A 27,788-nucleotide genomic window follows, 5' to 3' on the forward strand; every position below is an offset into this window, starting at 1 on the left:
TATATATGGATTAATATGTCCATATTGCATTTTTGATTTATAATTAATTGACGATACTTTGGAAATAGTTTTGAGAAGAGAACAAAGATGGCATCAATTACTAAAATTGGAGATGTGAGGACTGAGAAAGTGAAGTTCACACACCCTAGTGGATAGGAGGAAAGGGGGGGGTGATATTATTATTGAGAAATATAACTTAGTAAAGAGTTTGTGGCAGACTAATGTAGAAATGATTTTTTTGTAGAGGGTTGGGTGTTCAGAATTATGGGTTATGGCTGTAAGGCCAATGTTATATGTCTATAATTTAAGTATGATCTTCCAACAAGTCTGCTTGTTTTTCTGGATGAAAAACCAGTGTTTCTGGCACTGGGAATTCTACCACCTCAGCTAACTCACTATCAGCTGAAAATCTTTTTTAGATGAAGAAAGAGGTGAAACAAGAGACCATTCTAGGAAAATGTACAAGGAAGGGGGGGGGGGCAGAGATGAGGAGAAATTTACTATGAACAGAGGGGTTAGTAAGTAGAGTGCAATGCCTGAGAGTGTAGTGAGTGCAGAAATTATGAACAAGTTTGTGGCATGGTTGGATGAATACAGTATGACAGTGAAGACTTCCTATGAGGAGTTTGGACCAGATGAATTATGATGATGATAATTAATTCTATTAAGAATTTCCTGATGACAAATTTCATTTAACATTTGAGGACTAATTCTAAGTTGGTGATGGACACACAGACATAACTTCTCCATAAAACTGAAATTCAACTGAATTCAGTATAAAACTATGTAGCTTAATTTTCATAATGAAATTTAGTTTACAGTGACTTCAAATTTATGTCTGATAAGACTGAAGACCTGATACTAAGTTAAGTTGTTGATGGACTAAATTACAGTTTTTGATTTTTTTTTTTTTTAAGCATACATGTGTGCATTTCTACAGCTAACATTAAATCTGGAAGGCTTCATATTACATTCCATTAACCATGTTGAAGAAAGCCCAAAACAGTTTAACTCAGTCATATATTTCGGCTATTGGATTTATCCATATTCAATATAAAAAATACTTTATGGATTTTTTTTTTAAACATGCATACAAAAGCTGTACAATTAATGTATCAAAAAGATTGATCAAGAAGGTGGATTATTTTTGGACTAACTGCTATTTTCATTTCAACTGAATTTTCATCAATTAGAAAACAAAATCAGGTTTTCAGTACACATGAAGGGAAATAAAAAAAAAAAGGTGAACGTAAATAAATAAAAAACAAGAAAATTTAATAACAAATTATTCATATAATACTACTGAATTATTATTCCCAGTTTAATGTATTAGCAATTTTTTTTTCCATATAAACCAATTCATATGGATTATGAATGCAAGTATAGAAAAAGGAGAACAAAAGAAAAAAAATCTCACCTGAAATTTCTCCATTTCTTTGTGTGCAATTTGAAGAGCTGCTTCCACATTTTTCAGCCTTTTTGTAATAGTATCACTTTCCTTTCGCCAATTCTCAATGCTTCTCTGTTCCTCTTTTAGAGCAATGCTTACATTTTGTCTCTTTTCTCTTAATGTGTTAACTGAATGCAATAAGATGGGTTCAATATCTGATTCTGTAACAATTTCACCTGGTTTTTCATCATCACTGCTAATTTCATCATCTGAGATATCAGAATCTTCTTCATTTTCATCTTCATCTTCATCCTCAACTAAATATATTAAAGTTTTTATGCATATTTAAAAATATAAATCAGATTTAAAAAAGGACTTTTGAGTCCAAAAATCTTAAAAGTTGATACTTCTCATAAGTGGTAAGTTACAGGACATTTTTTTTTCCTTATCCAGCCAGCTAAGATGTGTGTCATTCATGGCAAAGAAACCATAACAATAGTCTTGGCGATGAAATATACAAACTTATTGAGAAAGAGAATGAATCAAGAAAAATAATAGTGCAAAAATCATTTATCACAGATGAAATGCATTGCACAGCTGGTAATACTTCATGATACCTCTAACCCATTTTCCTGTACTTGTACAGGAAAATGAGTTGAAGGTACTATGAACACTGAAAAATCTTGATGTGAGCATTCCAAATAATGTTAGGAAGTGTGTGTGTGTGTGTTTTAAGGAAAGTGCAAGTGAAATGTTGTTTGAATATCAACACAGGCAGAATCCCAAAGAATGGAAAGGTAGTAAGATAGTTTCATTCCATAAGGATGCTACCAAGTGGAATGAATTATAGGCCAATTGATATATTTGAAGTAGTGATTAAGGTTTTAAAAAAGGGAACTGGATATAGAAAGGTGAGTAGGGAATCAGTACTCTATAAAAAAGAGAGCATGACCATGTTAAGAGCTGGACTTGTCTTAGTAATTCATCTCATTTTTACATTTTAAGTAAATTACAGCTCAGATGAATAAGGGGAAAATGGATATACCACAATACTACAGAACCTTGCAAAGCATTATATCACTAGAATGTCACATGAGAGGCTTAGTTAGATCAATGGATAGCAAATACCTTCTGTCCACCTAACAGGTTTTGAGTTTAAATTCCACATAAGACATGGATATGTTTGTAAGCGTCTGCTTTCAATGAGCTTGTAAATCTTATAAATTTCATAAGACTTGTCTCCTTTTAAGTATTTGAAAAAAAAAAAAAAAAAGTTACACACACGTGCTCAAGAACAACTGATTTATAGAAATCAGAATGTTGAGTATGAATGAATGAGTCTAAGAGATTGAGGATGACCAGCAGTGTGCTACAGTGTGTTCTATCTTTGGACTGCTATTCTACTGTTCTTTTTGCATTTCTTTTTTATCATAATCCCTGGGATCACTATACATGACAGATCACTGAACTCTACTGCAATTGCAGCACTACTGTAGGTAGATGGAAAGTTGAAAAGAATCCAATGAAAAGAAAAAAAATTTCAATAGCCTGTTTTTTCCCTTTAGTGGCAAAGAGACTGTTATAATAAAAAGAAAGGGTCTGGTCATTGGAACAAGAGAAAGGAAAGAGTCTCTAGTGTATATGTCATAATAAATTTAGAGAAGGTACTATTCAGTTCAATAACAATAATAATATATGGCTTTAAGCTGACCTCCAGTTCATTTCTGGGATGAATATACAGCAGTTAAGAACAATGAATGGGTAAAAGAAATTTTGACTTGTTTCTTCAAGAAGAAAAATGCCTCTTACTACACAAAATTTATTAAATTACTGCATGCCAATATGTGTATAAATCAGAGTTTCATTGTAAATATACAAATATTTTGATCCTTTGTCAAGAACAGATGTCAGAGTGTTTCAAACTAAGAATGGTTTTAATAATAGTTGTTACAGATAGAATGCATGGTTTTTGTGATTGTTATGTGATTATTATGATTGTTGTGTATATGCATGTTCTCTAATTAGGTTGCATGTTTTGAATAACAAAAATTAAATGTTAAAGATATAAGTTCATAAGACTGGCCAAGGTAAAATACTTTCTACATTTATATCTCCTCCTGAGATTTTTATTTAATAAGGTAAAAACACCTTATGGTAACTTGTTCTGGTAAAATACTTATAAGCTCTGTATTACTAAAATCTTGATATTTCTAGCCTGGCTCCCACTGATGAGACCTCAATAAAGGTCAAAACCGGTCTAGGTAGTGGCCCCTTGCCTTTAATACAAAGCATCATACATCTCCTCCAGGAGATGGGCTTTGCATTAAGGGTAAATATTAAGATTAGCGATCAGAGCTTATTCTACTTTTACCATGAGTTACCTTGGTCTTGCACTACGTGTGGGTTCAGTTAGACTTGCAACACTTGCAGGCACAAACTTGACTTGTTTGTCTGTTTGCTTACTTGGGAAATGGAGTAAAACCAGGTTTAAAATAGCTTGGTATCTTTAACATTTATTATACCCAAGGTAAAATACTTTCTACAATAACAAAAATTTTCAATTTCTTCAGGAGAGAAAAATCCATCTAACTTCATATGATACTGGCTGACTCATCTTCAACTGCAAAGCCCTTAAATTCTCCATATCCAAGATGGAATTCAAATCAAGGTCAAATTTTTCCATCTGAAGGGTAAATGACACATTATCTTTAAGACTGTGCTGATGCGTTAGGCACAGTAAGGCAGAACTGTTTTACTGAAGGTACACATAGATATTTCATATTTGCTAGCTGCACTGTATGATCTGATGATGGCATTAAAAACAGAAATGACGGTCTTTGTTTTATAAAAATTTTGGGAAACTATTATCCTCAGTTGCTGAAAGTTTCTTCACTTGGCTATACTATAGATTAAAGACTCCAGGAAATCATATGCTTGGTTTAATCCTTTATCCAAGTGTAACCAAACAAAGTTTGTGCACGAAGCATCTTCATGACTAGGCTACTAGCATACAGAGGCTAATGACTTCACATCAATTGCTTTAGTGTCCCACAATGCAAAACACACACATCCTTTCAGGTATGTATAATACTATGCATTATAGGAAGGGTATATGGAAAATATATGACTTCTGCGTTACTTCAAACCTTGGTATCCCATCTCAAAGTATAGTAAGTGTAGTTCAGGGGGCATACAGCAATTTTCAGCTATGCATCATTAATGCATGGAGTCATTGAATCATTATTATTATTATCATTATTACTTGACACCTCCAAGGAGCCCAAAGACTCATCGAGGGAGGGCATCTACTCTACAACTCTCTATCTCCACCACCCACAATCTACAATGAACTACAACTACACCAATGCCATCTACCACCCAACCCTACCACTAGTATTTTCACAGACAATTACAAACATCCAAGACCACGACAGGATTCGAATTCGCAGCCTTTTTGCTGGAGAGCGGATACACTAACCACTCAGTTATAAAGAAACAAAGAATTATTTTAAACTTATATATTTATATTATGTATAAATTCTCCTACTCAAATTGCGAGTTACTATCGCCACGACGTTCACGTCCTGGTGATAGTAACTCGCTCCCTGTGGTAAAAAACATGCCCTCCCCAACAGTGTCACTATACTAGTTTTTATACTAAGTAGTTTTATTGTATTACTGAATAAGGTACAGAGACATTTGCAGTCTGTGTAATATATTTCTCAACAAATAGTACAATTAGAGACAATTTTTTCTTGAATCTATACAGCATCCCTGTCATGAACATGTTAAAACTAAGAAATATATAGTGGATGTGTTTCAGATATTAGTATTCAGTTGAAGAGAATTAGCATTTCAACTCAACTGTTGCCCTGCCTTTGTCTTTGATTCATGTGATCTTTTGTTAATACCACATCAATAATATGCACTTCTTCATAGCTGTTCTATCTCAAATGGTCTACCATTGCTGTCTGTTTCTCATTCTGCTTTTACCTATCATTAGTCATTTGTTAAGGATTGTTCATTACGTATCTCAAATCTCATAAATTACTGTTAATTTTTGCTTCAAAAAATGGGAAAGAAGATGAAGCTATTTGGGTAGATGACTTTGATGTTGCACACAAGGAAACTGTTCTCGATGCCAAAAGTAGCAACAGTGAATAGGAGCTTCTTGGTAAGTCACACAATTCTCAGTTTATTTCTGAAAACTTTAGTTTCCGAATATCCCCGCATATATCTCACACCATGATTTTTTTTAGATTTCATTTTGGGAAAAAAGTGCCAGTTATGTTCGAGTAAATACGGTAATTTTTTAGCTTTCAAATTCTTAAGTATGGTCATTGGTTAAAGACTGGATTTATAAAAAGGACAAAAAAGAGCAATATAGCAAATGTAGCTGTAAGTAACAAGAAAATGGTGATATTGTATCTGGATCAAATAAAATTGATAAGGGTGTGTCGTCCAACATCTCTAGAGAACCAACTAGGAAGAAGATGAAAAATCCTTATAGGTATGATAGAATTACTTGAAATGTTGATTTTCATGGACGAGAAATGAAGAGGAACTGATTCCAAATTTTGTTCTATTAAAAATAAATCATATTTTCTGTTTACATGAACATCTAAATTCAAATAAAATAGACATTTACAATGAAATATACTTTATTTATTTATTTATTATTATTATTTTGATAATGGGATACTTAGTAATAATGAAAATTTAAGAAGGAGAACGTGGATATCTGAAGTTTAAGAACACTGCATTATGGGATACTAAGGTAACCGATGTGATGTCAGCCTCTATATACAAGTAGCCAAGTCATGAAGATACTTCATGTGCTTTATTTGCTTACTTTTGGATATAAATTTACTTGTTTATAAATTAAAATTTAATTGAAAAGTAAGTGAAAAGACTTGCAAGAACTGTGTCCTCCTACTGGACAGCTGCAACTGGATATGAGCTATTATATGCATACTCTATCACTCATTCTTGTATTCAGAATTTAAATGTCAGCAGTTTTTTGTCTTCTCCCTGAAAGAAGCTCATGACATATTAAGCAAAATATATAGGAGTAATAAATTATATTTATTTTTCTCCTTACATGTGTGAAGCTGTTATTCAAAAAAACAAAACAAAATTATAGTATGTCTGATGTGCATATCTCTATTAAACAATTAATCACTCTAAATCTTGATGAGTGACCTTAAGGAATCACTACACAGGCAAGGAGGGTGACTCAGCTGGTAAGGGTAGCAAAAGTGAAGTATGAGCAGCAGTTAGCTAATGAAGCCAAAAAAAATTTAGAGAATTCTTTCAATATGGAGCCAGCAAAAAATATGAATGATTATGGTAGGATGGCAATGATTGGAGAAAATAGTACAAGGACAACTGCTGCAGAGGATATAGTTAAGATATTTAAGGAGCAGTTGATGATGAGGAGGAGAGACTGACTGCGAGTGAGGAAGATATATGGAGAATTAAGCAAACTTGATATTAATAAGTCTGTGGGACTTTGATATATCACCATATATGGAGGAAATGGAGGAACCAACAGCTTATACTGAAATTGTGATGAATGAGGTAGAGGTAACTAGTCTATTACAGAACCTCAATGTCAATACATCTGTGGGATTGGATGGTATACCAGCTCATGTCGTACGTGAAGCGGCCAAAGAATTGTCAGTGCCCTTGACCATTATGTTTAATTTGAGCCTCAGGACTGGGTCAGTCCCAAGGGGGTGGAAAGAGGGGAAAATAGTTCCACTGCACAAAGGTGGTTCCAAGGCTGCTGTTGAAAATTACCGGCCAATCAGCATAACAGGAATCATTATCAAGGTCTTAGAGAAAATAGTCAAGAGGAAAATACAAGATTGGATAGAAGAAAATGGGATACTGTATCGGGGACAGCATGGTTTTGTGAAGGGTAGGTCATGCTTCAGTAACTTGCTCACGTATTATAACACAGTGACGGCTGAACTGGATAAGGGTAATGGGTTTACAGTGATTCTGCTGGACCTTGCTAAGGCCTTTGACAGGATACCACATGGAATTCTGATCAGTAAATTGCAGCATATGGGAATGGACATAGGGTTGGTGAGATGGATAGGAGGGTGGTTGACGGAGAGATATCAGAGAGTGGTTTACTCAGGAGTAGAGTCCACAAGACGGCCTGTGACTAGTGGTGTACCACAAGGATCTGTTCTTGGACCATTGCTGTTTAATTTGTTCATAAATGATATAGGAAAGGATCTGAGAGGAACAGTTCATTTGTTTGCGGATGATGCGAAGTTGGGTAGGGCAATAGTGAATGCAGATGACGTCAAAATTTTGCAGGATGATTTGGATAGATTGGAGGTCTGGGCTATGGAGAATGGATGTCAATTTAATGTGGCAAAATGTAAGGTTATGCATTTTGGGGTGAAAAGATGGGAGGCAGTTTACTGCATTGGTGGAACCGTGCTCCAGGAAATTGATGAGGCACGAGATTTAGGAGTGTTGGTGGATAAGGAATTGAAATTTAGGGGACACATTGCAAAAGTGGCCAAATCAGCTCATCAAATCACTTGGTTGCTGAAGAATACGTTGACAAGCAGAGACAAGCAGGTTATTGTTCTTCTGTATCGAGCCTTGATAAGACCTCATCTCGACTACTGTGCTCAGATTTGGTCACCTAGGTTTCTTCTTGATGGGGAGGAGGTGGAGAGGGTCCAGAGGCGAGTGACCAAGATGATAGCAGGTCTGTGGAATGAACCGTATGAGAACAGGTTGAGGATTTGTGGGTTGCAAAAATTGGTTGATAGGCGGAGGAGGGGAGATATGATTGAGACATTCAAATTACTGAAGGGTTTCTATAAAATTAATTCAGAAGATATTTTTGAGAACAGGGCTGGTTGTGGGAGGACTAGGGGACATCCATGGAAACTGGGCAAAAGTGTGGTTAGTAAAGGTGTTAGAGCTGGGTTCTTTACTTTTAGAGTAGTGAATGAGTGGAATGCGCTCCCTGAGTCTGTGGTGGATGCTGTGACAGTGAATGAGTTTAAGGCGAGGTATGATAGATACTGTATGAATGTCGAATAGTTGTGATGAAAATGATTTGGGGCCTCCCTCGATGAGTCTAATGACTCCCTGGAGTTGCCCGTAATAATAATAATAATAATAATAATATATTTTGAAGGAATACGCCAGGGAGTTGTTATTTGCCTTGACATATTTGTTTAATAAGAGTCTTACATTGAGTCAAGTTCCAGAGAGGTGAAAGGAAGGAAAGATTGTACCACTTCACAAAGGATGTAGACGGAACTCAAGCATCAAATTATAGGCCATTCAATGTATCAGGTGTAATAGTTAAAGATGGAGAGGCTGGTGAAAATTAAGATCAAGAATTGGTTGACAACAAAGGTATTACCTTTCATGGACATCATGGATTTGCTATAGGGAGGTCATGGTTTAGTAATCTACTTACTTATTACAATACGGTGACAGCAGCATTGGATGTGGGAGATGGATACACAGTAGTATAGTTAGACTTTGCAAATGCTTTTGACAGATTACTGCATGATAAGTTGATAGAATCTCCTTACTTCTAGAAGTCAGTGTCCTCTGCATCATTGCAAAAATTCATTGTGTCCTCACAATTTTGGCAATATGTCCTCTAAATTTTAGATCCCTATCCCAAGATCTGTTATTTCCTCCACCTCCAATAATATATTCCCACCAAGATTAAATTCTACATCTCATCTTTGATTTCCAAATTTTAAAACCTTACATTTCACAACATTGAACTGTTTCACTCACTCCCATGCCTTTCACAGATTACTGCATGGTTTGGTTTGGAGGTTGGCTGTCTGATAGTTATCGACAAGTTGTGTATGGGAAAGCAATATACCAGAAGAGAAAAGTCACTAGTGGTGTGCTTCAGGGCACACCACTAGTGACTTTTCTGTTTTAGGACCATTGCTGTTTCCCACTATGTTAATGATAGTGGGAAAGATTTGAATGAGAATATACAGCTGTTTGCAGATAATGCAAAGTTGGGACAAACAATGAGGATTACAGCAGATGTTGTGGCCTTACAAGAAGACTTGAACAGATTGAGTGAATGGGTATGGGAGTGAGGGAAACAGTTCAATGTTGTGAAATGTAAGGTTTTAAAATTTGGAAATCAAAGATGAGATGTAGAATTTAATCTTGGTGGGAATATATTATTGGAAGTGGAGGAAATAGCAGATCTTGGGGGTGACGGTCGATAGGGATCTAAAATTTAGACGACATATTGTCAAAATTGTGAGGAGAGGACACAATGAATTTTTGCAATGATGCAAAGGACATTGACTTCTAGAAGTAAGGAGATTTTAGTTCCATTGTATAAGGCTCTGATTAGGCCACATATGGACTACTGTGCACAGATTTGGTAACCTGGTTTTCAAAAGGCATTAAATTATAGGCCAATCAATGTATCAGGTGTAATAGTTAAAGTGTGTGAGAATTAGGATCCAGAATTGGGTTGACAAAAATGGTATTATAATTTTTATGGACAACATTTGCTAAAGGGAGGTCATGTTTTAGTAATCTATTTACTTATTACAATAAGGTGACAGCAGCATTGGATGTGGGAGATGGATACACAGTATTATACTAAGACTTTGCAAACACTTTTGATAGATTATTGCATGATAAGTTGATAGTCAAACAAGAGCGGATGGGTTTGGATAACAGAGGTAATTGACTAAGGTGGTTTCTGGTCTCTGGAATGTTTAGTATGAAGAAAGACTGAGAAGATGTAATTTGCAGAGTCTAGTGGATAGGAGGAAGAGGGGGTGATATGATAGAGACATACAAGTTGGTAAAGGGTTGTTACAGGATATTGAAGAGGTTATTACAGGAGATTGAAGAGGTTATTCATAAAATGGTGGGAGATCAGGGGGAGAGAAGAGGTCATCCCTGGAAGCTGTATAAGGAATTATTATTATTATTGTTATTTGTGACACCTCCAAGGAGTCCGAAGCCTCATCACGGGAGGACACCTAGTGTAGAACTCTCCATCTCCCCCCACTACTGAACCTCTGCTACCAATCAACTACATCAGTGCCATCAACCACCCACAACAAGTATCTTTTGTCTGTAAATTGTGTGTGTTCTGAAGGGCCGATTTGTCTGTAAGCAGGATGAAAAACCTGAGTTTCCAGGAGAAAAAACCCTGCTACCTCCATATGAGATTGGCTAACTCACCTTCAATTGAAAAAGTCCATATAAAGATTCCTCCCATCATGACGGGAATCAAACTCAGGACTTTTCCAATCGAAGGGTGCAATGTACCGTCATTCTTCCAATTGCGCTATGTGAGCAAGGGAGTGAGAAGTTGTTTTTTTGCATGGAGAGTTGCACGTGATTGGAATGCATTGAAGAGCATGGTTTCTGCAGAGAATTTATTATTATTATCATTATTATTATTATTATTATTACCACAGGCTACTCCAGGAGTCCTTAGACTCATCGAGGGAGGCCCTAAACATCATGTTCACGCAGCTGTTCAACATTCTCACAGTATCTATCATACCTTGCCTTGAACTCGCTCACTGTCATAGCACCCACAACAGACTCTGGCAACTTATTCCACTCATTTACCACTCTAAAAGTAAAGAACCCAGCTCTAACACCCCTGCTAACCACGCTCTTGCCCAGCTTCCATGGGTGTCCCCTAGTTCTCCCACCACCAGTCCTGATCTCAAAAATATCATCTGAATTAATCCTATAGAATCCTTTTAGCAATTTGAATGTCTCAATCATGTCTCCCCTTTTCCGCCTATCAACTAGTTTCTGCAACCCACAAACCTTCAACCTGTTCTCATATGGTTCATTCCATAGACCTGCTATCATCTTAGTCACTCGCCTCTGGATCCTCTCAACCTCCTCCCCATCAAGAAGGAACCGAGGTGACCATAGAGGTACAATAACTCGTTTTTCTCTGCTTGTCAAGGTATTTTTCAACAACCAAGTGAGTTGATGAGCTGATTTAGCTACTTTCGCATTGTGCCCCCTAAACTTCATCTCCCTATCCACCAACACTCCCAAGTCCCTGGCCTCATCAATCTCTTGGAGTACAGTTCCACCAATGTGGTATACTGCTGCTAATCTTTTCACTCCGAAATGCATAACCTTACATTTTGTCACATTAAATTGACATCCATTCTCCTTAGTCCAGAACTCCAATCTATCTAAGTCATCTTGCAAGACTTTCACATCTTCTGCATTCACTATCGCCCTACCCAACTTTGCATCATCAGCAAACAAATGAACTGTCCCACTTAGACCCTTCCCTATATTGTTAATGAACAGATTAAACAGCAGTGGTCCAAGAACAGAACCCTGTGGCACACCACTAGTCACAGGCCGTTTTTTGGACTCTACTCCTGAATAAACTACTCTTTGATATCTCTCCATCAACCACCCAGCTATCCATCTCACCAACCCTATATCCATTCCCATATGTTGTAGTTTACGGATTAGAATTCCATGTGGTAACCTGTCAAACGCCTTTGCCAGGTCCAGCAGTATCACTGTAAACCCATTTCCCTTATCCAGTTCAGCCGTCACCTTGTTATAAAACTCGAGCAAGTTACTGAGGCATGATCTACCCTTCACAAAGCCATGCTGTCCTCTGTACAGTATCTCATTTTCATCAATCCATTCCTGTATTTTTCCCTTGACTACTTTCTCCAAGACCTTGACAACGACTCCTGATATGCTGATCGGTCGGTAATTTGCAACCATAGTCTTGGATCCTCCTTTATGTAGTGAAACTATTTTCCCTTTTCCACGCCTTCGGGACTAAGCCAGACCTGAGACTCAGATTAAACAACATGGTCAAGGGCACTGATAATTCATTAGCCGCTTCATGCAAGACCCTTGCCGGTATACCATCCAATCCCACAGATGTATTCACATTAAGGTTCTGTAATAGACTATTCACCTCCACTTCATTCATCACAATTCCCATATAAGCTAATGGTTCCTTCATTTTTTCAACGTCACCACCTGGATGATATACTTTTGCAAAGTGCGCGCTCAGTAACTCCACTATATCGACTGGTTCAGTGAACTCTTTACCATCGTCATTCCTTAAAATCATTTTGCCATGTACAGTTTTTTTCTTGCTTGCAGCATATTGAAAGAACTGTTTGGGATTCTCTTTTGCTTGCATAGCTAGTTTCCTTTCATAATCGGCTCTTGCTGTTTTTACTACACTCGTTACCCTTCTGGCCTGTACTTTATACCGTTCGTGTGCCTGCAGGTCACCCCTTTCTTTAAATTCCCTCCATAGTTGTTTCTTTTTTTGCAACTCAAGCTTAATGGTGTTATTCATCCATTTAACCCCTCCTTGTTTCACTATTCAGAACTTAGGTATACAATCAGCCATAACCTCCTGTAAATGGTCTTTGATCACTTCCCATGCTCTATCGACGTCCAGCCCTTGCAGTTGTACATGCCATGGCACTGATCCAAGCAATCTCCTAAGCTTGTCATACTTGCCAGCACGGTAATTCCACATATACCCTGTCTTAATCACAAATTTCACACCTTTAGTCACCTCCCAGGTCAAGACCTTATGATCACTCTCACCAATAGGTGGCAACATGGTCATATTCATTACAGTCAAATTCTCAGATACTATTACCAGGTCAAGCACTCTCACACCCCTAGTATTTTCAATTACATGCTGTTTCAGATAGTTATCCCTTAATAACTGAATAAAATCCATTTCCTTCCTCACATGTGTCCTCTCCTCCTTCCAATCAATGTTACCAAAGTTGAAATCCCCCATAATAATTACCCTCCTTCCACTCATTTCATCAATTTGTTTATGCATACCATCTCCACCATCTATTCCATCACCTGGTCTATAGCAGCACCCAACTGTATATTTTATTCTGCCAGTATCAATCTCACACCAAATAGCCTCAAATGAGCTCCTTTCACTATCCTGCAATACTTCAATTCTCCTTGGCTGCAGTTCATCAGCTATCATCAATAACACCCCTCCCCCAATTTTATTCTCTCTGTCCCTCCTAAACATACTATAACCTACACATTTTATCCCACTAACTATATCATCTTCCGTCAGCCATGTTTCACTAATGCCAATAACCTGTGGCCAGGAAGAGCCAATCAAGGCCAAAAATTCTTCCTTCTTGTTCCTAATACTCCTGGCATTAGTATACATGAATTGCAGTGTTCCCTTTGTCCCACCCCTATCTTGATGCGTTATTCTAAATACCCCATTCCCATTTTTTGTTCTTATTGCTGGCTCAGGTACATTATATACATTTTTACCTTCAACTGTCTCACTGATGTCTGGATATCCACTTCCCCCCCTCCTTGGTAGTTCTAGTTTCCCTGGTTCTGCACATCCATTTTCACTTCATTCAGCAACACTTTTTCCAGTCTCCGCACACCAAGTCCATTCAAATGCAGGCCATCCATCTTGTATAAGTCCTTTCGCCCATCAAACTCATTCCACACGTCCACAAATTCCACACCACACCGTCCGCATAACCTGCGCATATTATCATTTGCGATTATGGCCCTCCTTCTAAACTCCTCTCTGTCATACCGCGGTAACAGACTCACCATTCTAACTCTGTCACGCTTTTCTTTCGCTACCTTTAACAATACTTTCAAGTCCTCTCTCATAAAAAATTTATCACCTTTCAATTCATTCATACCAGCCACAATTGTTATTTCTTTCACCCTCTGTTTTTGCACTCTAATGCACTCACTTACATCCTTAAATTTCGCACCCGGTAAGTACGATTTAGTTACACTCCCATCTATTACTCCTCTTAATAACGAGTCACCATACAACACTCTCTCCTTCATTTCGGAAACTCGCCCACGCTGTTTATTTACGTTAGCCGAATCACTCTGGAAAGAGTTTTGCAGGTGCTCTAATTGCCGCTGCGCATCTTGTATCACTGCGCGCAGCCTAGCGATCTCACTTCCTACAAATAATTCCTCATTTTTTTTATCATTCAAACCATTTTCTCTTTCTGTATAATTGCTCTCGCTCTTTCTTAGATCACCGCTCACATTGCCATCTTGTACACCGCAATTCCCTATCGATCCACTATTTTCACTCGCATTCTGGCTTTCTTCAACCATAACTGTCTCACAACCTGACACATACTTCGACTCCTCACTTTGCATACACTTTCTACACATTCTCCCACCACTATCACTTTCAATCCATACTCCAGCCTCATTCGGGAATGCATACATTCCACACACATCACATTGGACAAATTCTCTAACATTATAGTTTTTGAACAATGGCGTCGTATTTTTGGACGCCATTATCTTACGTCGCATTGGCGCCATATTCAAATATATGAAACGTATCGTTAAGACTAAATTAATTTACGGAATTTACACCAAAATCACACAGACACAACAAGCTACCAAATTTAGACAATATTACGTTATGATTTTTTAACATATATTCTAATTTCCATTCAAAATTGTACTTAGCTTTCGGGAGCTCCCTGAAAACATGACCGTTCCCCTGGCCCTCTAATGTGTTTAAGGTATGGTATGATAGGCTGATGACAAAAGGGACCTCTTAGATGAGTTTATGATTCCATGTAGTCTTAGGATAATAATAATAGTAATAATAATAATAATAAAGGATCACTATTCTGAAGTCATCACTCCTAATATGAATAACTACAGGAATCTCATCAGTTGCTGCACCAAGTGAAGGCAAAAACCTATCACAGAGCAGAACTGCTCTAGTTGTTTTTTCACTTGGTTATAAATTAAAATTTAATTTATAAGTAAGTGAAAAGACTTTCTACAACTAGCTCTAATCCAGAGTATTTTAATAATAAGTTGTGACACCTTTTCACCACTAATATATAGGATATGTGTGACTTCTGCATTACTTCAATCTTGGTATCTCTTCTGCATCTTGCTCCCACTGATGAGACCATAATAAAGGTCGAACCTGGTCTGGGTAGTAGACTTTTCCCATAATGCACAGTATTATATATGCCCTAAAGGATGTGTGCTTGCATTATGGGATACTAAAGCAATTAATCTGAAGTCATTTTCATGAATATATTGTCATTAATTTAGATCAGCCTGGTTTTAGAAAAGGTTTTTGAACTGTGGATTTGATTTTTGCTATAAGGGAAATGATGGAGAAAGTGGGAATTTAGAAAAAGCCTTTAATTAAGTTCAACTAAGTTTAAGTTGATTAATGCCAGGAAAGTCTAGAAAAGAGAGGTGCATGAAAAGAAGAAACAGATATGATCAAGGATATGTATGCTAAAAGTAACAGCTGTGAAGAGTGAATTTAGTAATTCAGGGTGATGTACACTTAATAATGGACTGAGAAAAATAAATGTCTCATCTCCATTGCTGTTCACTGTGGGGATGAATGATGTTCAAGATATGGTATTATAATGACTAGAAAGAAGAAACAACTATGTTTTTCAGATTATGTGGTAATTTGAGTTCGTTCAGAACAGTGACAGAAGAAACTGGAAAAATGGAACAGTGTGACGTCAATGAAAAATATATCAGTGGAATAGAAGTGAAATCGGCAAAAAAAAAAAAAAAAAAAAAAAAAGAAAAAGAAAAGAAAAAATATGATGTTGACATAATTGATGTTATGGAAATAAAGAAGATGAACACACTTAAGTGAGATTCTTCTAAATAACAAATACAAGATGTTATATACAGGCAATAATGAAAAGGGAAAGGAACAAGTAGCTACAGTACTCAGAACTAAATCCAATCTTCTTGAAAGATGAACAATATCATGTAAATTGATGTGGGCAAACATCAAAATGGGAATCAAATAACAAGAATATTTGTGCCTGTGATCCCATAAAAGGTTCTACTAAGAAGAGTGAAGAAATGTTTTGAGTTTAAAAAGCAGTTAATACAAAGAAAAACAAAAAAGTTGGTCCTTGTTGGTATTTCATTTGTGAAGAAATATTTATTAGCAGCAATAGTAAGCTGTATACCACGAGTAGAGAAGAGGACACAATTTGGTGTAAAGTGGATGACAACAATATCAAATAGGGACGGCAGGTTAAAAAGAAGTTATGGAAGAGATATAAGGAGAGAGATGGAGAGAAAATACATGAAGAATATAAGACTCAGGCATGGAGAGTGACTGGTATGGTAAGGAAGGCAAAACTGGAATATGAGAAGTGATTGGCCCTGAGATCCAAAAAACTCCTAAGGAATTTTTTCGATATGTGGCTAGTAGGAGAAATGATTGAGGAAGAATGACATTGTTGGAAAAAAATAGGAATAGAGAGACCGATGGGACATAGTGGAGTTCTAAACCTAGGTTTTAATACTAGAGGGATAAGGCAGGTTCGAGGTTTAGAGGTGCAAGAGGAGAATGTGTTTCAAATACTGAGTACTCTGGATGTCAATAAAGCAGTGGATCTAGAAGGAATTCCATTATGGGGTTTTGAGATAATGTACTAAAGAACTAACAGCTAAATTGACCAGGCTTTTCATTGAAGGTCTGGACAAGGGAAAGAAGTGGAAGGAGGGTAAGATAGTGCCATTATATAAGGGTTGTAGCAGACTGGAAGTGTCAAATTATAGACCAGTTTGTATTTCATCAATAGTTGTTAAGATTGTGGAGAAATGAATGAGGGTAATGTTATCTGTGAGAGTCAACATGCATTTGTTAAAGGGCTCTAGCTTAAGGAATATAATTGCTTTTTATAATAAAGTGACAAGAGTGGTTGATGAGGGAGAGGCATATTCTGCCTTTTTTTTTTTTTTTTTGGATTTTGCAAAGGCATTTGACAGGGTACCACATGATAAGCTGATATTTAAGTTGCAGCACATGGATTTAGATGTAAGATTAGTGAACTGAATTCAGGATTGGTGATCTGATAGATATCAGAGAGTTGTGTATGGAGAAGCAAAAACAAGCTGGCAGAAGGTTACAAGTGGGGTCCCCACAGGGCTAATTACTTGTATTTGTTTAACCTTTATATCAATGCCACTGTCAGTGGATTTTGGGGGGAGGGGGTTATTCAGTTGTCTGCAGATGATGTGAAACTGGGAAGAGTTATTAGTAATAGTGCAGATGTGGTAGCCCTGCAAGATGATTTGAATAAACTAGACAGATGGGTAAATGAATGGGGGATTTCAGTTTAATGCAGAAATTGTAAAGTCTTGAAGTTTGGGATACATCAATGGGAGGCTGCATACTCTCTTGGAGGAACTGTTCTGGAGGAAGTAGGGGGAGACTAGAGATCTGGGGTGATGACTGATAGAAACCTGAAATTCAAGAAACATATTGCAAAGGTGGTGAAGGTAACCTAGAGGATTGCTGCAATATTGAGAAGCATGCTGACTTGCAGAGATAAAAGAGTTGTAATTCCATTGTATAAAGCCCTGATCAGACTACACATTGATTCATTCATTCATAAAGAATTTTGAAAGAAAAAACATTGATTGATTCATTCAGAAAGGCATGTAGTAAAATTTTCAAGAAGAGAGAAATCAGAACTCTGTAGTGGACTCAGAAAGTTAGAGGCAGCCATGAAAAAAGCATATGGAAAGTTCTTGGCAAAGTAAGTTAGCATGCACTCTAAGAGAATACAGACAAATATGCAAGAAAGTGAAGCACTTGTAAAAAAGTAGCTACTGAAGTGGCAGACTTCAGTAAGAAAAGTGATACGGCACTTTATACTACTGCATAATCCATGAACCACACATTATGTCATCAACCACCACAAGTAGTATTTTTTGTTTGTAAATTGTGTCAAGTGTACTCAGGCTAATTTGTCTGTATTCAGGACAAAAACATCTGAGTTTCCATTAGAAATGTCCTGCTACTGTTGTGAGATTGGCTAACTCATCATGGATTATTTCAAATGAAATAATCCATATAAAGATTCCTCTAATCAATTCAGTGTGAAGAATTCATGGAAACAAAAACACACATGCTGGAGTAATTATTTTACTTATAATTTTGAAAATAACAACTGCTGTTTTGACCTCTGTATCAAAGTCATCAGCAGGAAAACATACATATGCACAGGACACAGGCTAACACTATACAAAAGCAAGATAAATCTAAATGCTTTGCTAATCATTTACCCTAGCCTGATCTCCTGTGAAAAAAAATAATAAATAAAAAATTTATACATAAATATAAATGAATTAAAATAAAATAAATTTTATGCATATCAGTATAATAATATACAGATGACAAAAAAAACAACAACAATTAAATTCTAATAAACAGCTAAATTGCAATTTAACCAAAGCAGAAAAATTAGTCCTCAAATCTCTAAGAAATAACCAAGACATCGCTATTCCCAAGGCAGATAAAAGCAATGCTACCATCATTCTTGATCAGACAGCATACCTTGAAAAAATGAACTAATTGGTATCCAACTTCAACACTTACCAATTGGTTAACTACAATCCTACAAACCACATAAAAAATAAAACAATAGAATTAATCAAGTCAGCAATCACATGGCCAGAGGAAACAATAATTACAAAGTTATTACTGCATTATGCCTGTACTCCCAGAATTTATGGCATGAAATACACAAAACAAACACATTACTACAACTGACAGCTGAAGGAATCAACAGCCCCAATTATCACTTAGCCAAGAAACTAGTGGCTACACTCAAGGAGTTTGGTAGGTCATTTTTCCTTCTTATAAAAAATACACAACACTTCATCAACAAAATTAAAAACATCACACTCAACAATCAACAAGATTTATTAGTCAGCTTTGGCATAACTGCCCTTTTCCCTAATGTCCCAATCAATGATACTATTTTCTCATACAGAACATATTTCTGTCCAATATCAAGGCCCTCTTTGTGCATGTACTTCGCTTGGGGTATTGCATGTGGCAAAATAATTTCTACCTGTAAAAAGAAGGTATGGCCATGGGCTCACCACTCCCCCCCCCATAGCTAATCTTTTATATCGAAGACTTCGAGCAGCGAGCTCTAGATTCAGCAAGCCTAAAGCCCAAAGTTTAGCTCAGATATGTTAGATGATATTTTTGCCATTTGGCCCCACTGTCACAAAACATTAAATACATTCTTAAGCCACCTGAAAAAGAACCAGATTTATCCAATTTATCATCAAGATTGAAAACAACTCTCTTCCTTTTCCAGACACACTTGTCACACGTCTTCCCTCAGCTGCCTTTCATTCATGGTCCACTGCAAACCAACACACACACAGGTCTGTGTGTATGTAGGTTTGCAGTGGACCACTATCCAACACAATACCTAGGGATCATCAGCACCCTCAAACATAGAATCAATTGGAAAGGCACAAAGTCCCTACATTGCACCAAAACTTGGTTTGAAAGAAAGTTCAAGGAAGCATGTGAGATGCCTTAAGGGCCACTACTCAGACCAGTTTCGACCTTTACTGAGGTCTGATTGGTGTTAGCCAGACCCGGAAAGATACCAAGATTGAAGTAATGAAAAAGTCGTATATATCTCATAGACGTGAATATATTTCATGTGCAAAATATTGTTTTGCTTCCTTGGGGAAAGAATTAAAACCAAGTATATAATTTCTTGATATCTTTAATGTTATAATATACCCAAGGTAAAAAAAAAAAAACTTTCTACATCGTTCTCTCATCCAGAGATTTTTATTAATAAGATTCAGCACTTTTTGGCTACTTGTATATGAGATATATATGACTTCTGATTTACTGGGATACATACTAAGGCAAGTGATATGAGGTCATTAGCCTCTATATACAGGTAGCTCAGACGTGAATATATTTCATGCGCAAAACATTGTTTTGTTTCCTTGGGAAAAGGATTAAAACCAAGTGTATAATTACTTAGTATCTTTAATGTATAATATAATACACCTAAAATAAAAAACTTTCTATATATATATGGAAGGTCCCAAAATATTCTGGAGGCTATTGAAAAAGCTTAGAAATGGAGGAAAGCGTACTGTAAAAGGAATCAGAGATAACAATGGTGATGTGAAACTTCTGATAATATAGATGTCTGGAGTAATTATTTTGAAAGAATGTTAAATGAAACAAGTAGTGACAGAATAGTGATAGGAAATATTTAAGAGAAATGCAATCACAAGTACAACACATTGATACTTGGGGTAAAAAGAGCCATCAGAAACTTGAAATGTGGAAAGGCAATTTAGAAAATTAAATGGAAACAGACAACAGAATAAGAAAAGCTGGTACGTTAGGAAATCAAACTAAACAGATTTAAATGAAATTAGAGAGAAATTATTCAGAACACTAGCAGTATACAAGACAGTATTGAAACCAGTTTTAACTTATGGATCTGAGAGTTGCGTTAGAAATAAAACAATTGATCAAGACTAGAGAGACCAAAGATATGAGAATTCTGAAAAAAAATTAGTGGAGTAAACAGCAACAATGGCAGAATCATATTAAAAATGAGATATTAGGAAGAAACTTGAGATTATTAGCCTTTAAGAATGCGTGAGGAGACTTAAACAGAATGGGAGAGGGAAAGTTAGTAAAGCAGGTGTTTTAAGCCAGAATTGCTGGAAAAGACCCAAAGGAAGATTGATGCAGTTAGAAGTACCTTGAAAGACTGACTGAAATATAAGATCTGACAATATTGGAATCCTCCACAGGCTAATATGGAGGAAACTAGTCACAGGAAGTTTGGAATGTAAACTTTCTTTTTCTTTTTTAATATGATGCCCATCCAATGTTGCTTTTTTGTTTTTTAAATTAATTTTTCTAATTTTTTTGTATTTTTCAAATTTATTTTGCAAACCCTGGTCTAGAGACCAAATATGGAAGTTTTTTTAAGCCACTTCATGCCTCCAATAAGAGAGGTAGTGATCTCCTACCACAAAATGAAATTCATTTCCAACTCAAAGAAAATCACAAACATCCATGCCCACAGTGGGATTTGAACTGAGAGCATGTTGGTTGGAGATTGGATACATTAACCACTCAGCCAACCAGACTGGCAATCATAGTAACCTGTACACCCTTGATATGACATAAAATATGATATGAGAGTACATATCAGATTTGATGCAGATAGTATCTAAATTCAATTTAGGAACAATATAATTAACAATGGCCTACAATTATTTTTAATTTGAAATTTTGTATTCAACTTTGTAACTTAACTTTGTTGCTTCAGTTTATAGATGGTGGCTGAGATTGACAAATTCAAGAAATCCACTTACATCTTAGTGGGTGATAAACCCTCATTACATGTATATATAGCCAGCCTGGTTGGCCGAATGGTTAGCATATCTGCTTTCCAGGCAAGAGGCTGCGGGTTCGAATCCTGCCAAGGGAATGGATGTTTGTGATTGTCCTACTAATCAATAGTACACAGGTACTGCTGTGACCTGTGTCCTAGTTTGTGATTGTCCTACTAATCAATAGTACACAGGTACTGCTGCGACCTGTGTCCTAGCAAAGTATGACCTCTGATGTCTTTGAGCCATAAAAATCAAATAAAAAAAATTAGACATTTCATAATATAGTTCAGCAGTCTTCAGGGCTCATTCTTTAGTCACTCACAAATAACCCATCCTGGTTGGCCGAGTGGTTAATGTATCCACTCTCCAGCAGAAAGGCTGCGAGTTTGAATCCTGCCATGGGCATGCATGTTTGCGACTATCTGTGAAAATACTAGTGGTGGTAGTGGGCGGTAGATGGTGTTGGTATAGTTGCAATTCATTGTAGTTGGTAGAGAGAGAGAGAGAGATGCAGAGTAGGTGCCATCTCTCCACGAGTCTTTGCCGGCCTGGTTGGCTGAGTGGTTAGCATATCCCCTCTCCAACCAAAAGGCTGCGGGTTCGAATCCTGCTGTGGGAATGGATGTTTGTGATTATGGTGGTGGGTGCTAGATGGTGTTGGTGTAGTTGGTGGATTGAGTGGTGGAGACGGAGAGTTGTAGAGTAGGTGCCCTCCCTCAATGAGTCTTTGGACTTCCTGGAGGTGTCACGTAATAATAATAATAATAATAATAATGATAATAATATATTTTCCTCCCTCACTGGGAGAAAATTCTAGCCCTCACAAGCTTTCTAATTACATAGTCTGTTTAAGGACCACTGCTGTTTAACCTGTATTTTAAAGATATTGGTGAAGATTTGGATGGGGAATTCAGTTGTTCACAGATGATGCAAAGTTGGGACAAACTATGAAGAGAAGAGAAGATGTTGTGGCCTTACACGAAGACTTGAATAAATTGAGTGAATGGCATGGAAATGGGGATGCGAGTTCGATGTTGCAAAATGTAAGGTTTTAAAATTTGGGAAATAAAGATGGGATGTATAATTTATGCTTGGTGGGGATATATTGTTGGAGTTGGAGGAAATAGATCTTGGGGTGATAGTGGATAAGGACCTGATATTTAGGGGACACATTGCCAAAACTGTGAGGACAACACAAAGAATTCTGGGAACGATGTGGAGGACACTGACTTGTAGAAGGAAGGAGATTCTTGTTCCATTGTATAAGGCTTTGATCAGACCACACACACATGGACTTCTGTGCACAAATTTGGTCACCTGGTTTTCATGTTGGAAAGGGTCCAGAGACGACTTACTAAGGTAGTTTCTGATCTCTGGAATTGAATATGAGGATAGGTTGAGAAGATGTAATTTACAGCCTAGTGGAGTTGGAGGAAATAGATCTTGGGGTGATAGTGGATAAGGATCTGATATTTAGGGGACACATTGCCAAAACTGTGAGGACAACACAAAGAATTCTGGGAATGATGTGGAGGACACTGACTTGTAGAAGGGAGGAGATTCTTGTTCCATTGTATAAGGCTTTGATCAGACCACACACACACATGGACTTCTGTGCACAAATTTGGTCACCTGGTTTTCATGTTGGAAAGGGTCCAGAGACGACTTACTAAGGTAGTTTCTGATCTCTGGAATTGAATATGAGGATAGGTTGAGAAGATGTAATTTACAGTCTAGTGGATAGGAGGAAGAGGTGATATGATAGAGACCTGCAAGTTAGTAGGATCAATGTTGGAGAGGTTTTACAGACAAAGGTGGGAGATCAGAGGGAAAACCAGAAAATATCCCTGGAAGCTGTATAAGGAGGGTGTGAGCAGGGGAGTGAGAAGCAGGTTTTTTTTTTCAGAGTTGTGAATGATTGGAATGCCTTGCCTGAGAGTGTGGTGTCTGTAGAGAATTTGAGTGGGTTCAAGGTATGGTGTGATGAGCTATGTGTATGAAAAAAAAAAAAGGACCTCCTAGATGAGTCTTTGACTCCATGGGTTTTGGAATAATAATAATAATAATAATAATATCTAAACCACTTCCAGAAGATGCCACCATGTTTTGCATTGTGCTACCCCCCCCCCCCCCCCCCCCAAAAATCAAACATTTCTCCCATTTCCATCCTATCAGTCTATATCCATAATTAGCATTATGATGATGATGAAGATATTTATTATTGTAATATAGGAACCTCCAGGAATTCTAGCCACTCATCAGGGAGTCTTACTCATCTCACACAGTAGAATCTCCTATAGCTCTCTTTATATTCATTCACAGATAATGCACCCACCACTTTCCACTTTGACTGATGACTACAATTATATTCATATTTAAATTATTATAGAGAATATCATAGAAGCAAATCTGTTGAACACATATACACAAACACTTTCATAGCAAAGCAAGTAGTAAATGTCCTTTAGTTGGAAAGACATTTATATGAGCTTCTCAACTGAAGGTGAGTTACCAGTATCAGGTAAAAGTAACAAGACTTAACTTTAGAATTTACTACTTGTTTTGCTATGAAAGTGGAAATTGGACTCCTTACAGTCCAATTTAGTGCATCTGTTTTTTCACAATAAAACAGATACACTAAATCAACTTGTGGGGGACAGCTCTCTCCAATTATGCAAATAACTTTGTGAACATATTTCAAACTCAAACTTACACTGTTTTCTTATGTTAAGGTAGAATAAAAAAAATAGATAAATGAAAGCAGCAAGGAAGGTGACATCTTCCATTGACCCTGAGATTCAGAGTCAATGGAATTCACAGACTCTGAGATTCAGAGGCTGTGCATTCCATTATGCGTATGATACTCTGTCATAAGCTGAAACCAACACTTGGGAATGAGCAACAGGACTGCTCTCACAAGGTGTTGTGTTATTATTATTATTATACAGGTATCTCCATGGAGTCAAAAGACTCATTGTAGGATACCCAAACTACCTATATACGCACAATATCATTAGGGTGACCAGACATCCCTTTTTTTTAAAGGGATTGTCCCTTTTCTTAGACTCTGGTCATGTTGTCCTGACAAAACCTTAACAGGATGCTAATTGTCCATTTTTTTATTAACTTTAGTCCAGTTTTGTCCCTTTCTTGAATTGGTGCATGACTTCATTCTTGTATGTTCAAATATGGAAAGGATAATGTCTCTGTTGGTGACATATGATAGCTTAAGATCAAAAACATGCATGCTATGATGATTATCAACTGTTATGAATGCACTCTCGCTGTGATAGCATGAAAATGCTGCAACCAGTGGCACTGCTGCATCTGGACGGTAACAAGGTTACTTTGTCTACCATAGCCAGCCTGGTGTACAGACAAGTGCTGATATTTTGCCTGTTGATATCAAAACAATTGTAAATAAAATATTTCATTTCAGTATTTCCACATTTACACTGTGAGAGTAGAGGAACTGAAGAATTTCTGTGCATTTACAGAAACTGAATACAAAGGTGTTCTAGATAGTGTACAAACAAGATGATTATCATTACTACCAGCCATGAATAGGATTATTGACATGTATGATGAATCAGTCAGATCTTACTTTTTATCACAAGATAAATGCCCTACATTGTTGAAAAAATATTTTTCAGTAACCAATGATCAATACTTTGGCTCCATTTCATGCAAAGCTAGCTGAAAATATTCTCAGTAACAATAACAAAAATAGAAAGGGAAAATATTTTGGTAACTGAAATGGTAGAAGAATTGGAATTGCTCAGACAGAAAATTACAAATAGGAAAGCTGAGAACTTTCAAACATTTAAAATGTCATCAATTATTTCAGAGTTCAAAGATGAGCATGTCTTTGTTGCAAAATAATTTTTAGACACTACAAATTTATTTATGATACTTTCCTTGAATATTTAAGCAAATGGACTTATCATTTCCAGTCATTGAAAGCATTTCACTGGATTAATTGCAAACTCCACTAACTTGAGCTAAAGTTGTGAGCAGCCTAAAAGCAATCAGTGATGTTGGCAGCAAAATATTCAATATTGTTGATGAAGATGAATTATTTGATGAAGTCAGCCATATAAATAATGTTTTGAACTCCAAGATGGAGGAATGGAAGAACATAAATGCTGAAGCAGGCCATATCACCTGCTATATAGCCTGCAAGCCCTTATTATTACTATCATTATTATTATTACATTATTATATTCTCTCTGAACTTCAACTCTGTCCACCATTATCCCCCAACTCCCAAGCCTCATCAATTTCCTACAATGAAAGTGATACACAGTATATAATCTTTTCATTTTGCAACATTAAATTGACAACCATTATCCCTTGCCCATAATGTCAATTTATTTAAACCATCCTGCAAGATATCTACATGGATTTTCTCAAACTACTGGACTTCCCAGTTTTGCATAATTAGCAAACAGCGAATACTGCCTCCTCCAAAAATCTTTCCCTATATCATTAATATACAAATTAAAGAGTAGTGGCACTAGTGCTTTAGCACTGCACTAGTCATCATCATTCTCCTAGATTTTACTCCACCATATACTACTCTCTTGTGTCTTTTTGTCAGCAACTCCCTATCTCAATGCTAGCAGCATCAAATCCATTCCTATTTGCTTCAACTTTTGTAATAGTTTTAAAAAATAGAAAATTTTTTCAATACTTTAACCACCACTTCTGAGATGTTAATCAGTCTGTAATTTCTACTTTAGTCTTTATGTAATGGAACTGTCATACCCTTTTTATCTAGCCACCTTTATGTAATGGAACTATCTTATCCACTTTCCACTCTCTTGGAATTTTTCCAGATCTGAGATTTAGACTGAGCAACTTCATCAAAGGCACTACCAATTCTCTTGCATTTTCACACAGCACATAGGGTGACATGTGAACTAGTCCCTCCACTGCTGTATTCATACTGATTTTTTTTTCTTATTCTGAGCAACTACTGTTCATTGACCTCAATTCTGACATTAGCTCTATCACATAAGCAACTGCAAAATCTCCACCTGAATGTTACAACTTTGCAAAGTGATCACTCAGCAACTCACCAATTTCTTTTGCTTCTACCATATTCTAACCATCAGCACTGATTAAAGACATCCTTGCATAGTCATTCTCCCTGTTACTTGCTACACAACTTTGGCCTTCTTAGCTAATTTTCTCTCATAATTAGTTTAGGCTTTTCTTACCATACTAGTCACCCTTCTTGCTTGCACTTTGTATTGCCCACGAGTATGGTGATCTCCTTTTCATTTATGTTCTATCTATATATATATTTTTTTTTTTGCAGCCCTTGCTTTATAACTTCCACTGACTTGTGGAAGTGGGGGAGATTCTTGTTCCGTTGTATGGGGCTTTGATTAGGTCACACATGGACTACTGTGCCCAGATTTGGTCACCTGGTTTTCAGAGGTATGAGGGATGTTGGAGGGGGTCCAGGGGTGACTGACTGGGGTAGTTTCTGACCTCTGGAATGTCGAGTGTGGGGAGGGATTGATGGGATGTAGTTTTCAGAGTCCGGTGGATGGGAGGGAGGGGGGGGGGAGATGTGATGGAGACCTGCAAGTTGGTAGGGGATTGTTATAGGATCAATGCTGAAGAAGTTCTGCAGAAAATAGTGGGAGATCGGGGGAGAACCAGAGGTCATCCCTGGAAACTGTATAAAGAGGGTGTGAGTAGGGGAGTGATAAGCAGGTTTTTTTCGTGCAGAGTTGTAAATGATTGGAATGCCTTGCCTGAGAGTATGGTGTCTGCAAGGAGTTTGAGTATGTTTAAGACATGGTATGATGAGCTGTGTGTGATAAAAGGACCTCCCAGATGAGTCTTTAACTCCATAAGGTCTTGGGGTAATAATAATAATAATAACTCTACTCATCCACTTAACTCCGACTTGCTTTATACTCCTCACTATTGTATGAAGTCCGATAGTGCTATCAAACCATCCCTAACAACTTTCTATGCATTACTGAGATGCTTTTCTTATAGCTTCTAAAGCCATGGCACTGCTCCAAGATGCCTCCTAAGTCTGCCATAATTAATAGATTTATAGTTCAATATAAACCCTTTCTTGACAGAGAATTTCACATGGCTAGCCACCTCCCTAGAACAA

At 36.9% G+C, this 27,788-nt stretch overlaps 1 protein-coding gene across 1 annotated transcript in view; it reads right to left on the reverse strand.

Moving 5' to 3' along the window:
- LOC150095207 (cilia- and flagella-associated protein 44-like) overlaps nt 1–27,788 on the reverse strand; it is a 267,172-nt gene that overhangs the window by 130,804 nt on the left and 108,580 nt on the right. Inside the window, exon 6 of the mRNA XM_090410619.1 lies at nt 1,418–1,707. Coding sequence (XP_090266745.1) covers nt 1,418–1,707 — 290 coding nt within the window. The remainder of the gene's footprint in view (nt 1–1,417; nt 1,708–27,788) is intronic.

This window comes from Typopeltis vanoorti, chromosome 20 (assembly GCF_054136105.1).
Source record: "Typopeltis vanoorti isolate ZY-2024b chromosome 20, IOZ_Tvanoo_1.0, whole genome shotgun sequence".
Taxonomy (NCBI): domain Eukaryota; kingdom Metazoa; phylum Arthropoda; class Arachnida; order Uropygi; family Thelyphonidae; genus Typopeltis; species Typopeltis vanoorti.